The sequence below is a fragment of the Pseudophryne corroboree genome (assembly GCF_028390025.1).
Source record: "Pseudophryne corroboree isolate aPseCor3 chromosome 3 unlocalized genomic scaffold, aPseCor3.hap2 SUPER_3_unloc_80, whole genome shotgun sequence".
Classification (NCBI taxonomy): Eukaryota; Metazoa; Chordata; class Amphibia; order Anura; family Myobatrachidae; genus Pseudophryne; species Pseudophryne corroboree.
Genome location: NW_026967575.1, coordinates 210,528 through 226,835, shown reverse-complemented (window position 1 = coordinate 226,835; position 16,308 = coordinate 210,528). Strand labels below are relative to the sequence as shown.

The window sequence follows — 16,308 nt, the reverse complement described above, 5'->3', positions numbered from 1 at the left end:
AGAAATAAGGAAGCATAATAATCATTAAGTCTAATTATCAACTGGTTCTGTGTGGAACCCATACACCTCTTTACTGCCTCCAGCAGCCCCTGACACTGTACTGCGGCCATCCGCCCTGTCTCCCCCGCTATTGCTACCGCAATTTCCCCCCACTACTGCCACCTGCCCTGTCTCCCCCCACTACTGCCACCCACCCTGTCTCCCCACTACTGCCACCCGCCCTGTCTCTCCCCACTACTGTCACCCGCCCTGTCTCTCCCCACTACTGCTACCACCCTGTCTCCCCCACTACTGCTACCACCATGTCTCCCCCCCCACTACTGCCATCCGCCCTGTCTCCTAACCACTATTGCCACCAACCTGTCTCCCCCCACTGCCACCACCCCATCTCTCCCCACTACTGCCACCACCGTCTCCCCCCACTACTGCCACCCGCCCTGTCTCCCCCCACTACTGCCACCCGCCCTGTCTCCTAACCACTACTGCCACCACCCTGTCTCCCCCCCAGTACTGCCACCACCCTGTCTCCCCCCCACTTCTGCCACCACCTTGTCTCCCCCACTTCTGCCACCACTCTGTCTCCCCCCACTATTGCCACCACCCTGTCTCCCCCACTACTGCCACTGCCCTGTCTCCTAACCACTACTGCCACCCACCCTGTCTCCCCCCCAGTACTGCCACCGCCCTGTCTCCCCCCACTACTGCCACCACCCTGTCTCCCCCACTACTGCCACTGCCCTGTCTCGCAGTCTGACACCTTAGCGCTGCTTGAGGACAAGATTCTCACAGACACTGCCTCCGGCAGCCCCCACTGCAGCACTAGTGCCACCACCCTGTCTTCCCCCTGACATCTCAGAACTTCTTGGGGTTTCTTGGTACTGCTGGTAACAGTCCTTCATCTGCAGATGGTAGTAACCGGGCAGTAAGGAGGCAGAAGCTGCTTCTGGTACCATGGACCCTGGACACGTTGGGCTGGGAAAGTCAGTAAGATTATGTAATAGAGTCACCATGTTACAGGCAGCCAGTGAAGGGAGCAGAGAATGGGTGTTATGTGGCAGGAAAGGGCTGGTTAGGTAACAGCCTGGCTGCTGCATTCTGTACAAGCTACAAGCGGTGCAATTCTATTGCTGAGAGACCCAGGTAGTGGACATTGCAGTAGTCTATGTGTGATGATACAAGTGAATGTATGACTGTAGGAAGATCTTCTGAGGGAAATAAGTGCTGGAGTCTGGCTATGTTCCTCAGATGAGGATCTGATTGTGGCTGATACCTGATGTCTAAGTGTCACTCCACCATCCAGGACACCAAGATTCCGCACATGATCAGCATTTTGTAACTCTGAACCCCCAAGCGTAAGTCTGGCTGGTAGCAAAGCTGAAGCCCTGCCCTTTGTTGGTGAGCTTCTATCATAAGGACATGTTTCACCAGTACTGAGTCACAGCCAACTGGCATCACCCACACCTGGAGCTCAGCTAGACAACCATTTAGGATTGGTACTGGGTTCTCAGTACCCAGAGCAAAAGACAGGTCATCTGTATAGCAGTGGTAGATGAGGGCATGACATCTGATTATTTCACTCAGTGGTAACATGTATATTGCAAAAATCATAGGAGATAGGATAAGAACCTTGAAGAACAACGCATGGCAATGATAAGTATACTCCAGAAGATTAAAATGGTTCCTCACCTGAGTGATGTCTATTGTGTGCAACAAGAGCTGATTTATTTCTCAGAGTATAGAAATGGCTTCTCACCTGTGTGACTTCTCTGATGCCTAACGAGATGTGATTTCCGTGCAAAACACTTCCCACACTCAGAACATGGAAATGGCCTCTCACCTGTGTGAGTTTGCTGATGTCTAACAAGATGTGATTTTTGTGTAAAACATTTTCCGCACTCAGAGCAAGAAAATGGCTTCTCACCTGTGTGACTTCTGTGATGTGTAACAAGATTTAATTTGTGCGCAAAACATTTCCCACACTCAGAACATGGAAATGCCTTCTTACTTGTGTGACTGTGCTGATGTGTAACAAGTTGTGATTTTTGTGTAAAACATTTCCCGCATTCAGAGCAAGAAAATGGCTTCTCACCTGTGTGACTTCTGTAATGTATAACAAGATGTGATTTACGTACAAAACATTTCCCATACTCAGAGCAAGAAAATGGCTTCTCACCTGTGTGATTTCTGTTATGTCTAACAAGATCTGATTTGTGTTCAAAACATTTCCCACACTCAGAACATGGAAATGGCTTCTCACCTGTGTGAGTTCGCTGATGTGTAATAAGATCTGATTTCTGTGTAAAACATTTCCCACACTCAGAACATGGAAATGGCTTCTCACCTGTGTGACTACTCTGATGTGTAACAAGATTCGATTTCTGTGTAAAACATTTCCCACACTCAGAACATGGAAATGGCTTCTCACCTGTGTGAGTTCGCTGATGTGCAATAAGATCTGATTTCTGTGTAAAACATTTCCCACACTCAGAACATGGAAATGGCTTCTCACCTTTGTGAATTCTGTTATGTGTAACAAGAACAGATTTGTGTGCAAAACATTTCCCACACTCAGAACATGCAAATGGCTTATCACCTGTGTGACTTCGCTGATGTGTAATAAGATCTGATTTCCATGTAAAAAATTTCCCACACTCAGAGCAAGAAAATGGCTTCTCACCTGTGTGACATCTCTGATGTGTAACAAGACGTGATTTCCATGCAAAACATTTCCCACACTCAGAACATGGAAATGACCTTTCACCTGTGTGACTTCTCTGATGTATAACAAGATCTGATATGTATGTAAAACATTTCCCACTCTCAGAACATATTATTGGCCTTTCACCTGCCTTACCTGTGTGTGGGTTAATAGGCTTTGTGTTCTGTGTAAAACATTTGGCATCTATAGAACAGGGAAACACTGTATCTACTGTCAGAGCTGTAACAGATGCACCAATATCAGAGTGATCAGGAGAACATTTCCCAGGATCAGAGGGATCAGCTGATAGGGCTGGATGTATAATTGGGGTAATGGGGTTATCTCCTGGAGAATCCTGTCTTCTGTCATTATCTTTTATGTCACAATCCGGGGATAACATTAGATGTCCTTCTGAGATATTCCTGCTTGTGTGTTCATCTGCTGGAAATAAAATACATTATGGAAATGTGACATTTTCTGTAACAATATTAATCTTGTAAACAATAGGAGAAGACGACTCTCTGGGACACTTAATTGTAAATGTGTGTGTATAATAAAACATAACTTTTAATTAAGGCTTTATAATATTTTGTCTCAGACTATCATTGTGTCCTCCCTCCTGAGAACACTCACAATAACACATGTAATATTATTATAAGACTTAGATGTATCTCTCTCTTGTACTGGTAACTAACCATGAAGTATAAATGGAGACGTAGTCACTCGCCAAGTCCTATGTCAGCACCAATGTAAAACAATGGATGGGGAACATATCGTATGACTTGGAGATTCTAGCTGAACAATAACATCAGTCATATGAGCTGATGGATCAGAGAAATGTCTAACGTTACTCCTGGAAGCATTGGTAAGGTAGTATTCCTTTATGTGTGTGCTCATACGCTGGTAAGCCTGTACATGTGTTACTCCCCCTTATATAACGTATATTGCTACAGCAGAGTAGGTGTGGAACAAGGTACTTTACATGCAATACACCATATGATACCCTGTAATCATCATCATAATCTGCTAGGTTATAATCTACTTTATTTTACGTCCTAGATGATGCTGGGGTCCATTTAGTACCATGGGGTATAGACGGGTCCTTTGGGAGCCACTGGCACTTTAAGAATTTAATAGTGTGGGCTGGCCCCTCCCTCTATGCCCCTCCTACCAGACTCAGTTTAGAAAATGTGCCCGGAGGAGCCGGTCACAGCTAGGGGAGCTCCTAGGATTTTTCCTCATTTTTTTATTTTCTAGAGTTAGTTAGGTTACAGGAAGGCTGCTGGCAACAGAATCCCTGCTTCGTGGGACTTAGGGAGGGGGAAGGAACCGTCTTGAAGAGTTAATGGTTCTCTACTCCACTGACAGGACACTGAGCTCCTGAGGGTGCTGATCACAAGCCTACGGTCGGCTATTCATTCCCGTAGCACGGCTGCCACCCCCTAACAAAGCCAGGAGAAAGTGTTGAGTACAGCGTCGGTGACCCGGTTTGCGGGTCGCCGGCGGGTATGGCGGCACAAGGGTGGGAGCGCAGCTCTGACAGGCTGTGCTCCAGGAAGGCTCAGCAACACACAGTGTAGGCGCTTTGAGGGGCGTCCTGAGCCAGCGCGGATAAACTCTACACTGGTCACGCAGTTAACAGGGGCTAATCCCCCTGTTATCACTAAAATCCTCAGGCCGGTATAAACAATTAGTGCGGGAAGCCGTGCGCCATTACAAGGGGCGGGGCTTCCTCTCATAGCAGATCCAGCACTCGCCAGCGCCATTTTCTCCCTGCAGATCATAGGAACAGGACGCTGCCCTCCACATAAATCCAGCATACCTCTGCGGTACCAGGGTGTTATAGACAGGGAAGAGGGGGGGGGGGACTGTTATTATAGTACCGAGTACCCTATTAAGGTTAGTTAGTCAGCGCCGGGATTTTATCATAATAACTGCCTACAGGGGCGCTGTGTGGCTGGCTCCTTATACTCTGTGACTCTCTGAAGGTACTCTGGGGGAAACTGTAAAAAATGTGGAACAAGCCAACCTAGGTTGGAAAGGGCGCTGCGAGTGTGATTCCAATTAAACGTGTGTACAGCAGCTGCGTGGGTAGGTCAGTTACACCAATATAGAATAGCAAACCAATAAAACAACAAAAAGGCTGCGCTTAGAGATGAATTGTCATAACAACTAATAAAATTTATTGTGCTTAAAATCTGTCAGTTAAGACAATTAAAATGCGTGTACATTACTTAAGATAACCTCTGATCATATTGTTCTTTGAGAAAGCAGCAAAGCTGTGAAACGCGTCAGGTGTGAGCCCTCTGATCAACCTACTACAGCCCATCACCTCAGCTTGGACCACCGTGGACCCTACAGACCGCTTTATTGGAACCATATCCACAATTAAGGACTGGACTTTATTCATCCACACGCAATACTGGTGAGGACTTTCCATAAATCTTGCATCTTTTTGGAACTGCCAATCCTCCAGCGTTGGGACATATTTTCCAGCCCAGGGACTATGCTATAGCCCCAGGATCCATTTGGTTTCAAATATACAGGATCTCACGGCCAATTTGGAACAGGCTCATGTGTTGTTAACAATATGATCAGAGGTTATCTTAACTAATGTACACGCATTTTAATTGTCTTAACTGACAGATTTTAAGTACAATAAATTTTATTAGTTGTTATGACAATTCATCTCTAAGCGCAGCCTTTTTGTTGTTTTACTGGGGGAAACTGTGTCTGACATTTTGTGTGTGTGTGTGTGTGTTGATAATGCCGGTATTATCTTAGACCGCAAAGCTATACCCCTTTGTACACTATTACAGTTGAGCCGCTATGGCCGCTAGACTACGTGCATGTGCTATGCACTTTGTATGCTATTTGTGTACAGAGTCCTGCACGTGGTACGCACTTGGCGTACGCACGCTGCGCTGAGTGTATGGAGTACACACAGTGAGCGCACACACAATTGATAACCTTTAAACCTTGTTAATGATACAATGTAATGATATGCTTATAATTTAAACCTTAGCAGCAAAGTACTGCAACGATGTAATACCTTTAAACCTTAAGTAGCGCTGGCGGTATAAAGTACACGCAGTGCGTACACCTTAACAATGCTTATACACCATAAACAGGTTAATCTACTTTAAAGCCCAGGCAGGAAAGTGAAAACACAACACCGTTTGTTGTTGAAACCACAGGGTTCTAAGGTCTCCGAGGATTGATTCCAAAAAAAGTAAAACAATACAAGTTATACACTACAGACTAACAAATAAATCTAAACAGAATAATGGCTACAGAGAATGTACGTACGTGAGAGTATTCGCAAGCGCAACCCGAACTCGGTCCTCCGCTCATCAGGTAGAGAGCGTTCAGAGTCTTCTGACCGGCCAGGCAACAATGGTCCTTTTATACACAACATACATACACAATATAATGGTCACTGTAATCTCATTGTTCATTGGACACAGAGATGTGTCTCTACATTACAGCAAAGGTCATAGGTGGATTTGAAAAGGTAGTCGATGTCTCTTCCAACTGCTCTTGTGGGTGGTATCCTCTGGATTCCCGCCGCATATGTAATTTACAGTAATTACAGTTAATCTACTTTTGTACATAACTATACGCAGGAGCAAGCGATCTTTCTCTAACTAACACCGGAATGTTACCCTCAAAATACCCCACAGCTGGACACTAGACATCACCTTCCAACCTTTATCTGACCCTTCCTATCATGCAAAGGTGAATCTCTCTGTCCAGGAACTGTTTAAACTAATAATACTCGCTGACATGGTCTAGGGGAACCATATCTACAAAATACCCTATTTGGGTTAGATATGCTGTGTTCTAATAACAAGCTACACGCTCACAAACTCCGCCGTAAATACTCATATCATGCGCCGGAGCGATCTTACGCAAATTGCGGATATGTGCACGTACGGCGGACTGAGTGCACGAGCAGCGGGCATGTGCATGGGGTTAGTACAAGACATATGCATTATGATATTTTTCGACTTTGACAGTGTGTCGTGGCACTCTCCTGATTAGCTGTGTGCTCCTGTAGTGTCTGTCAGGCAGCACACGGCAGAGATATAATGTGGGAACTTTGCGGTCAGCGGTTGACCGAAAGTAACCTCACCGCTGACCGCAAAGTTCCCACCATTGGATACAATGGAGCGCATAGGCGCTACATTGTTTCTCTGCCGTGTGCTGCCTCACAGACACTACAGGAGCACACAGCCAATCAGGAGAGTGCCACGACGTGGCGCTCCATGATTGGCTGAAGGGACCCTCTTTGACAGGAGTCGGGGGGGGTCCTGGCAGTCAGGGAAAGGGGTCCCATGTGTAAACATGGGACCCCTTTCAGTGCGTGGTCGGGTTTCCGTTTTTTTGTTTTGCCAAGTACCTGGATTATTACAAAAGGACACGACACACAGGATTTAGGTGAGTATAATTTTATTTTCAGGTACCCTGGAATCTCCATCGAGACATGGGCCGAGTCGGCATGTGAACATAGGTAAGTATGTTTGTGTCGGAATGTATGTAATAAAGTTGTACTTTCAAGGTGTGTGTGTCCTGTTTTTATTTGGGTATTTTTTTGCAGAAGAACTATAGGTACTAGCGGGCCCGTATAACCCCCGCATGCTGGTACTTGTGGTTCTCCAAGTACCAGCTTGCGGGGGAGGCTTGCAGGGACTTGTAGTTCTTGTGCAAAAAACAATATTCTTTTATTTTACACTTGGCTATCAGCCCTCCTGTCATTTTTTTCCACATATGTTGTCAACCAGGACCGGCTCAAAGAGCCCGAGGCTGGTTATGCTTAGGAGGGGGACCCCACGCAATTTTTTTTCTGTTTTTACACTAAACACACCCTTTCCCATATTTGACTGGAAAAAGCAGGTCTATTTTTTTGCTGCTTTTTTTTAATGATTTGGAAAAAAATAGACACGCACTTGAGCCCTCAGAGACTAACACCCAAATACGAATGAATAGTGAATTCCCGTATTCTATGAAATAACACCCACGTTTGACCGATGGTCTATTCATTCGTATTTCTGAACGTTGTCATTCAAACCATTACGAATAGTCCAAACACTGCCGAGATTTGTGCTTAGTGAATTCCCGGATTGGGAACAAACACAAATCGGACAAACTCGGATTTTTAGTAAATACTGGCCATGGTCTCTATTCGTGATAAAGTCATTGATTTAGAAGACAGGTCTTGGAGAAATAATATCAGAATAATGGGCGTTCCGGATTCTGTTACAAATGCTGAGCTTTATGATAATGCCACGGTCCTCTTTTCAGAAACTTTTACCAAAGGCTTCTGCCGCTGACCTTCTTATTGATAGGATCCATAGACTCCCAAAGTCCAACCAGGCTGCTTTGCCTTCCTCATCCACAGCTGAGTGCCTGGATAATCTGTAGATATTTCCAGATATTTCTCCTGTGACGCTGGCCAAAAGGCGTCTATTCCACCCAAGGAAATGTACAATACAAATGGGGCTTTCCTACTAAGGTTATTGTAATGGGACACAGCGCCTTCGCAGTGATACCTTCAACAGAGGATGGCCCTACTATACTGAAAAAAAAGTATTTTAATACCTAACAGTAAATCCTTTTCTCGTAGTCCGTAGGGGATACTGGGATTGTCTTAGTACCATGGGGTATAGATGGGGTCCACTGGAGCCTGGCACTTTAAAACTTCAGCGTGTACTGGCTCCTCCCCACTATGCCCCTCCTGTAGACTCAGTCTAGCAAAACTGTGCCCGAGGAGATGGACATACTTTGAAAGGAGGAAGAGACAAGAAAGTGGTGAGAGAACGAATCAGCACACAACATAACAAGAGGATAGGAACTCTAACCACAACTTGAAAATAGGGACAGCAAAAGCAGACCCAAACTACAACACACAAGAACAACTCTTGCTGGAAAATATCAAAGCACAGAGGCGGGCACCCAGTATCCCCTATGGACTATGAGAAAAGGATTTACTGGTAGGTATTAAAATCCTATTTTCACTAATGTCCAATAGGATACTGGGATGGTCTTCGTACCATGGGGAAGTTCCAAAACTCCAAACCGGGTGGGAGAGTGCTGAGACCCCATCAAAATTGATTGACCAAACTGAAGGTGCTCAATAGCAAAGGTATTAAACCTTTAAAACTTTACAGCATGTTCGAACCCAACCAAGTAGCTGTCCAGCATAACTGCAAAGCCGAGACACCACCGGGCAGCCACCTAAGAAGAACCCACTGACCGTGTGGAGTGGGCCTGAACAGACCTCGGCAGCGGCAAAGCCACCGAAGAGTGAGCCTGTTGGATCGTAAGCCTGATCCAACACAAAATAGACTGCTTTGAAGCAGGACAACCAATCTTTGAGGCATCATAGAGAACAAAAAGCGAGTCTGATTTTCTGAAAAGAGCTGACATAAATCTCCAAAGCCCGAAACACGTCTAAGGACATTGGTGTAACAGACGTGTCAGTGACAACCAGAACCACCATCGGCCAATTGATATGAAATGCCGACACCACCTTAGGCAAGAATGTCTAGCGAGTTTTAAGCACCACTCTATCCTCATGAAACACCAGATAAGGACTCTTACATGATAAGGCCCCTAATTCCAAAACAATCCTCACTGAGGCCAAGGCCAACAACATGATAGCCTGCCATGTCAAATACTCCATGTCCACCTTGTGGAAAGGTTCAAGCAAACTGACTGGAGAAAGGCCAGAACCAAATTGAGAACTCACAGCACTGTGGAAGGCACAAAGGGTGGTCGAATATGAAGAACACCTGTCAAGAACATCTGGACCACTGGGAGAACAGCCAATTGTTTCCAGGAAGAAAAAGACAATGCTGAAAATTGAACTTTTATGGAGCCTAAACGTAGGCCCACATCCACAACAGCCTGCAGGAAGTGCAAGAAATGTCTCAGATGAAAATCCACAGCAGAATACTGTTGACCCTCACACCAAGAGAGACATTTCTTCCATATGTGATGGTAATGTTTCGATGCGACCATCTGGCCGGCTTGGAGCATAGTCGAGATAACCTTGCCTCGGAATCTCTTTCCTGGCGAAAATCCTCACAATATACTTCCATTGCATCAAACGTAGCCGTGGTAAGTCTGGATAGACGAACGGCTCTTGCGTAAGACTATCATCCTGAATTGGCAGAGGCCAGGGGCCTACGAGTAATAAGGCTAGAATGTATACATACCAGGCCCTGCGGGGCCAGTCTGGGGCAATCAGAATTGCCTGAACCCTGTCCCTTTAAGTCCTTTGAGAACTCTTGGAATTAGAGGAACTGGAGGGAACAAGTACACCAACTAGTAAATCCACGGTGTCACCAGAGTGTCCACTGCTGCAAAATGTGGATCCCAGAACAGTAATGCAGAAGCTTCTTGGTGAGCTGAGAAACCAACAAGTCGATTTGCGGGTAGCCCCACCGATGAAATATCTGCTGAAACACTTGCGGGTAGAGGCCCCATTCCCCCAGGTGCAGATAGTGTCTACTGAGGAAGTCTGCTCACCAATTGTCTACTCCCAGAATTAATATGGCAGAAATGGCCTTGGGATTCCGCTCCACCCAGAGGAGTATCTGACACCTCCCTCATTGCAGCTCTGCTGTTTGGACCTCCTTGTTGGTTTATGTACGCCAAAGTTAGTGCATTTTCCGACCATACCTGTATGGCTTGATACTGAAGGATATAAAGAGGTCAGCAGGAGGGCATTGTAAATCGCCCTGAGTTCTAAAACTTTTATCGGAAGGGAAACCTCTTGATCAGACCACCTTCATTGGAACTGAGCCCTTAGGGTCACTGCACCCCAACCATGGAGGCTTGCATCCATTGTCAACAGAATCCAATTCTGAATTCCGAAGTGTCGACCCTCCAGGAGGAAGATCAGCAACCACAATTAGAGGGAAATCCTGGCATTTGGTGAAAGGCATATCATCTGGCGCATGTGCAGATGTGATCCAGACCATTTGTTCAGCAGATCTAGCTAGAATGGTTATGCATGAAATCTTCTGTACCGAATTTCATCGTAGGAGGCCATAATCTTTCCCAGTAAGCGTATGCAAAGATGTACTGAGATTTTGTCCAGCTTCAAAATGGAACGTACCATCATCTGAATTATCTTTGCCTTGTCCATAGGAAGGAACACCTTCTGAGACACCGTGTCCACTATCATTACCAGGAACTGAAGCCTCTGTGTAGGTTCTAGGTGGGATTTCTGCAGATTGAGAATACACCCATGATCCATGAGTGTTGGAAGGCTGATCTTTTCCATCAACGGTGCTCTGAATATAGCCATTATGAGGAGATCATCCAAGTATAGAACGATGTTCACGTCCTGCTTGCGGAGTTGTAGCAACATCTCTGCCATCACCCCTGATAACACCCTCAATGCCGTTGAGAGACCGAAAGGCAAGGCCTGGACCTGGTAGTGACTGTCCTGCAGTGCAAACCTGAGGTAAGCCTGAAGAGGTGGCCATATTGGGTTGTGAAGATACGCATCCTTAATATCCGGAGAAACCAGGAATTCCCCTTCTTCCATGTCGCACTTGGCTTGAGTTGGGGATCTGACGACTGATAATTGACTGAGGGAGCAGCTATTGGCAAAGGAAGGAAACAAGGTGGCTGAATGTAGTTCTTACTCATGGATTGAAGCCTTAGCCCCGAAGATGTAGGCAATGAGGTCAATGACCGAGAATGATACACTGAAGAAAGAGGAATTCAGTTTTGAGACCTCAATCATACACAATGACTAGGAGAGGAGTCTGAGTGAATTATGAAAGACGAAAGGTTCATGACTTGAAAACAATGCTGAAGAATACTGAATGAAGAAGTGACTTGTGATTTGTAAACAATGCTGAAGAACATGGAATGGAGATTACTTGTGATTTTTAAACAATGCTGAAGAGAGGATCACTGTGAGCACCATCAGCAAATGGAGACCCTCTACCAGATAGAGGGCCCAGTGGTTAAATCATAAGAGCAGGTGGACTGGGAGCAAAGGACTGCAATAACAGAACTGACCACTAGGTGGAAACAACAGAACTAGGATACCAGGGGTTAACCTGGGAGCACAGAGTTCAGAGCACCTTACAGCAGCAAGTAACTTGAAGCACAGGCAACATAGCTAAGCATCAACCCCTTTTTATAAGTGAAGCCTGTACCGGATTGGCTGGACGTGAAATAGGATACCTATTGTCTTGGATTGGTCTCCAACATGGTGGCTCCCTGCACAGAGGACACATGTGGAACCAGCACACAGCCACTACCTCTGGCCTCAGCCTCCCAGACGCTGCACTCCAGCAACAGGACACTTGGAAACAGACACCTCCGGCTGCCATACTCCGCTCACCAGGACCCGGACCCTGGACACCAGACACCCGGCAGCCACACCGGAGGACCTTGCTGCTGTAGTTCCTATCCATTGCAGCGACACCAGCCAGCTAAGAGGAAGGCCGCAGGGACCAGAACCGGTGGTAAGACTACAGATGCTCACAGTACCCCCCTTTTTAGGGTGGTCTCCGAACACCCACGCTGCTTAGTGGGATTCTTGGCATGAAAGGCACAACTCAGTCTTGGAGCATGACCATCCTCTGCAGCCACCCAATATCTTTCCTCCGGACCATATCCCCTCCAATCTATGAGACACTGGAGATGACCCCAACTCTTGCGGAAGTCAAGAAACTTATGAACCTCGAATTCCTCATTTTGAGCAGCTTGAACCTTAGGAGGTTAAGGGAAAGCTGCCCGAAAATGATTTAGTATAGGAGACTTTAGCAGAGAAATGTGAAAGGCATTGGGAATTTTCAAATAGGAAGGCAGTTTCACCTTGTAAGAAACAGGATTCAACACTCTTAATAAGATACGGACCGATGAATCTTGGAGCAAACTTTTTGTAGGAACTTTGAGTCTGAGGTTTCTGGTGGATATCCAAACACGATCTCCTACTTTGAGACTAGGAACAGCCCTACGTTTCCGATCAGCGCAGGTCTTTTATTTCTGGGAAGTCTTTAGTAGCGCCTTATGAATTTGTCTCCAAATCTTAGTGAACTGATGAAGAGTGGATTCACCAGCAGGAACCTCAAGAGATGTTAGAGATTAGAAGGAAGGAACTCATGGATGAAAACTATAGTTAATGAAGAAAGGAGTGGAATTGGTAGAAGAATGATATAGGTTATAGTATGCAAACTCAGCAAATGGGAGGTAATCCATCCAGTCTTCCTGAGCAGGGGACATGAACATCCGTAAGAAAGTTTCCAGATCTTGGTCGACTCTTTCAGTCTGTCTGTCAGTCTGGGGATGGTAGGCTGAAGAGAAGTTCAACTTGATTCCTAGGACAGAGCTGAGAGCTTTCCAGAGCTTGGCGACGAATTGAGGACCCTGATCAGAAACTATTTCCTGTGGAAGGCCATGCAAATGAAAAATCTATGAGAAAAACTATTTGGATAGCTGAGGAGGGATAGCTGAGGAGCAGAGGGAAGACTGGTGAGGGGTATGAAGTGAGCCATTTTCGAAAACCATTCCACAATGACCCAAATGGTGTTATTTCCTGTGGAGACTGGCAAATCGGTTATGAAATCTATAGAGATGTGAGTCCAAGGCTTTTGAGGTGTTGGAAGTGGATGAAGAAGACCTGAGTGAGATGCTTGTGGACTTTTATGTTGAACACACTTCGAACAGGCTGCTACAAATTCAAAGACATCCGTTTTAAGATGAGGCCACCGGTAGAATCGCTGAATGAACTTGAGAGTCTTAAGACCACCGGCATGACCCATAAAAATGAAGAATGAGCCCACTTAAGCAATTTCCTGCAAAATTTTTGTGCTACAAAAGTTCTCCCTGGAAGAGGTAGAGGAACAGTACGAGTTGAAGCAAATGAAGCTGGATTCAGAATAAACGGTTTCTCAGAGGAGTTGAGTTAATCATCCGTTTGAAAAGAACGAGAAAGTTCATCTGCTCTTTGATATAAGGTTCCTGGGCGGTTAAAGAGTTTAAAGGAGAACCGAGAGAAGAAGAGAGCCCACCTGGCTTGCCATCGGTTTAAACAACCAGTTTAAACAATGGGTTTAAGCCATCATGGGAGGACTTGGAGGAGAAGACGGGATGGGAGAAGATTCTGAATGATCAGGACTGGGGCTCAATGTTAGTTGATTAGGAAGAAGAAAAGGTTTCAAGTCAGTTTGAGAGGATTCCTGTTGAGGACGAGGTTTAGCTTTCTTATGAGATGATTTTCCAGTTCTGCCCATTCTTCAGCATAACATTACGGAGATTAGAGAACAAGATCAGGAGGCCAGTAGCGACATAGCAGAAGTATTGAAGTGTGGAAATAGGGAGACATCAGTGAGCATAGACCCCAGTGGCCATCGGTTACAGAAACATTGTGAGGTCAGTTGTTTATGGCTAATAGCAAGAAGATGCCATCCTTGAGCGGTAAAGTAATTTATAGGAGTCGGCAACTGGAGCCTGCTACTGTCCTGGACACATGGACTGTTACGCCGTAGCTATACTGATGCCCCAAGAGCTCTAATTGGATCTTACGGTGATTGAGCGGAGCAGGAGTAAAAAAAAACCCAGCAGCAAACAGTACGGAGGATGTAGTCAGCACAGTCTGCCACCAGAGAGAGTCGACAGAGCAGGAGTGGGGGCCAGGCAATAATAATAATAAAAGCAGCTCAGGTGACCACTTACTGCCCAGGTAGGGCCACAGCGGCAGAAGTCCCTGCCGGAAATCACCGAGACTGTAGTGAAGGGCACTGATCATGGGCTGGCAGTGTCTGTAGCTCCCAGAGAAGCGGATGGTTTCAGGAGGGCATGTGGCTAAATTGCCAGTTTTCAAGATGACCACTTCTGGCAGGGAAGTCCAAATAAAAAAAAACTGGGTGGGTGAACCAGGTCAGTAATAAGGCAGGAGAGGAGGGGGTACTAGGATACAGTGGCACAGGGTAGCGTATCTGGCTGCGTAGGAACCCCACGTGTATGTCCTCTATAATTCACAGCTCCGCCAGATTCCCCCATAGCACCATGGGTTAGGAGGAGAGGGGGAGATGCCCGGACACTGCTGGAGTGATGACAGGCAAGCGCTCCATGTATTCCCCGCTGCCACGACTCAGGGCTTCAACGGCCGGACAGTAGGAGAAGGTAGGCTGCAGGCGGGTGAGCTGACTAACCTGACGCGTCCCTGCTGCGGCCACCAATCCCCGTAGTATGCGCCGCATCAGATGCCAGGAGAGCAGCTCCGCTCAGTGTTTCCCGCCGCGGTCACCGCTGATCCCCAGTCAGCCTCTCCCCACGGCTCCAACAGCACGGCTAGGCACAAGAGTGGACAGGGCGCACAACCCATGGTGAGTAGCAGCGCTACCTCGCTGAGGTCCAGTCTGTGGTGGGATCACTGCACAACTTCAGTCCGCAGCTTCGGATCCGGGTGTAGGCCGCAACCTACACACCGGGGTGTCAAAACACACAGAGGGGCAAGAAAGGGCCTGGAAGAACCCGTATGACAGCTGTAAAAGGCAGAAAGGACCTATATAAGCAGGTGCTCCTTTATCCTGCTTTCTGCTGCTTTTCCAGTCAGACCACACCCCCGTGACATCTTTTATTGATGTTGAAAACAAAAGTAATGTAGATTTTCGGACCAATCTAAGACCTGCGAATCTACTTTGGAAGCCACCTCTTTTTTTTTTTTTTTTAAACAGTCCCCAACTGGACGAGGATAATTGGAATTCCATTGCTTGGAATTCTAACTTCCTACTGGGCGTAACCCAAAATTTCCATCAGCTGTTTTTGGATGTTTAAACACAGTTGTCTTAGTTTTTATAGTTTTTAACACAGGCTCCGCTGCCTTTTCTAAAGATGGAATGGCTTACATAGAACTAATTAGCTCAGGTATGTCAGGTATGTCCAGACCTTCCGAAGTGCAATGAGTCCTCATCCTCCAACGAATCCTCATCTAAAACATGTGTAGACTGTGAAGATGTTGTATCATGTCTATGTGATTTACTTACCACCAGCCTTTCAGCCTGCTGTTTTGAGAGGCTGACAATTCCCTAGGTGTATAAACCTCAGAATGAATGTTGCATGTATGGGTTAATAGGGAATAGCTACATTGGATAATGTCTGTGCAAAGTAGCCCATGAAGGTTTACCAGAACCTGTGCCTGCCTCACTTGTACACGTGGGTAAGCGTTGTCGCCATCCGGCGGGGAGTTGTTGGAGCGACTCTATGGTGCGTATAAGATGCTTTTTTAGAAAGATCACTCAAAAAAATTAGTAATACTATAAAAATAAAATAAGAAAACTTATGGCTCCTGCCGCACCAAACAAAATAGACGTTATGCTAAGAACTTACCGTTGATAAAGTGATTTCTCCTATGTCCACAGGTATCCACAGGATAACATTGGGATATGCCGAAGCGACAGCGGAAATGGCACCAAACAGTCACAAGCTTTCTGGCCTCCCAGGATGCATTGGGGCTCTTGCATATAATCCCGCCCACTGACTCAGTCAAATAAGTTGTTTCCACAGCAATTTAGGCAGGAACATCATGTAGAACCCTGTTCAGGCGATAAGAACACACATGCACACCCTTCCATACA

General features: G+C 46.2%; 1 protein-coding gene across 1 annotated transcript; it reads right to left on the bottom strand.

Annotated features, from left to right (window-relative positions):
- Positions 1–709: 709 nt before the first annotated feature.
- Positions 710–3,136, bottom strand: LOC134984798 (zinc finger protein OZF-like). The gene has a single exon (XM_063950280.1). It carries the CDS (start codon positions 3,096–3,098, stop codon positions 1,722–1,724), a length of 1,377 nt encoding a protein of 458 aa, XP_063806350.1. The 5' UTR covers positions 3,099–3,136; the 3' UTR covers positions 710–1,721.
- Positions 3,137–16,308: the final 13,172 nt, after the last annotated feature.

What these genes read in the sequence shown, in the direction of transcription:
- LOC134984798 (XM_063950280.1), bottom strand. Translation starts at nt 3,098, where the DNA reads ATGTTATCCCCGGATTGTGACATAAAAGATAATGACAGAAGACAGGAT.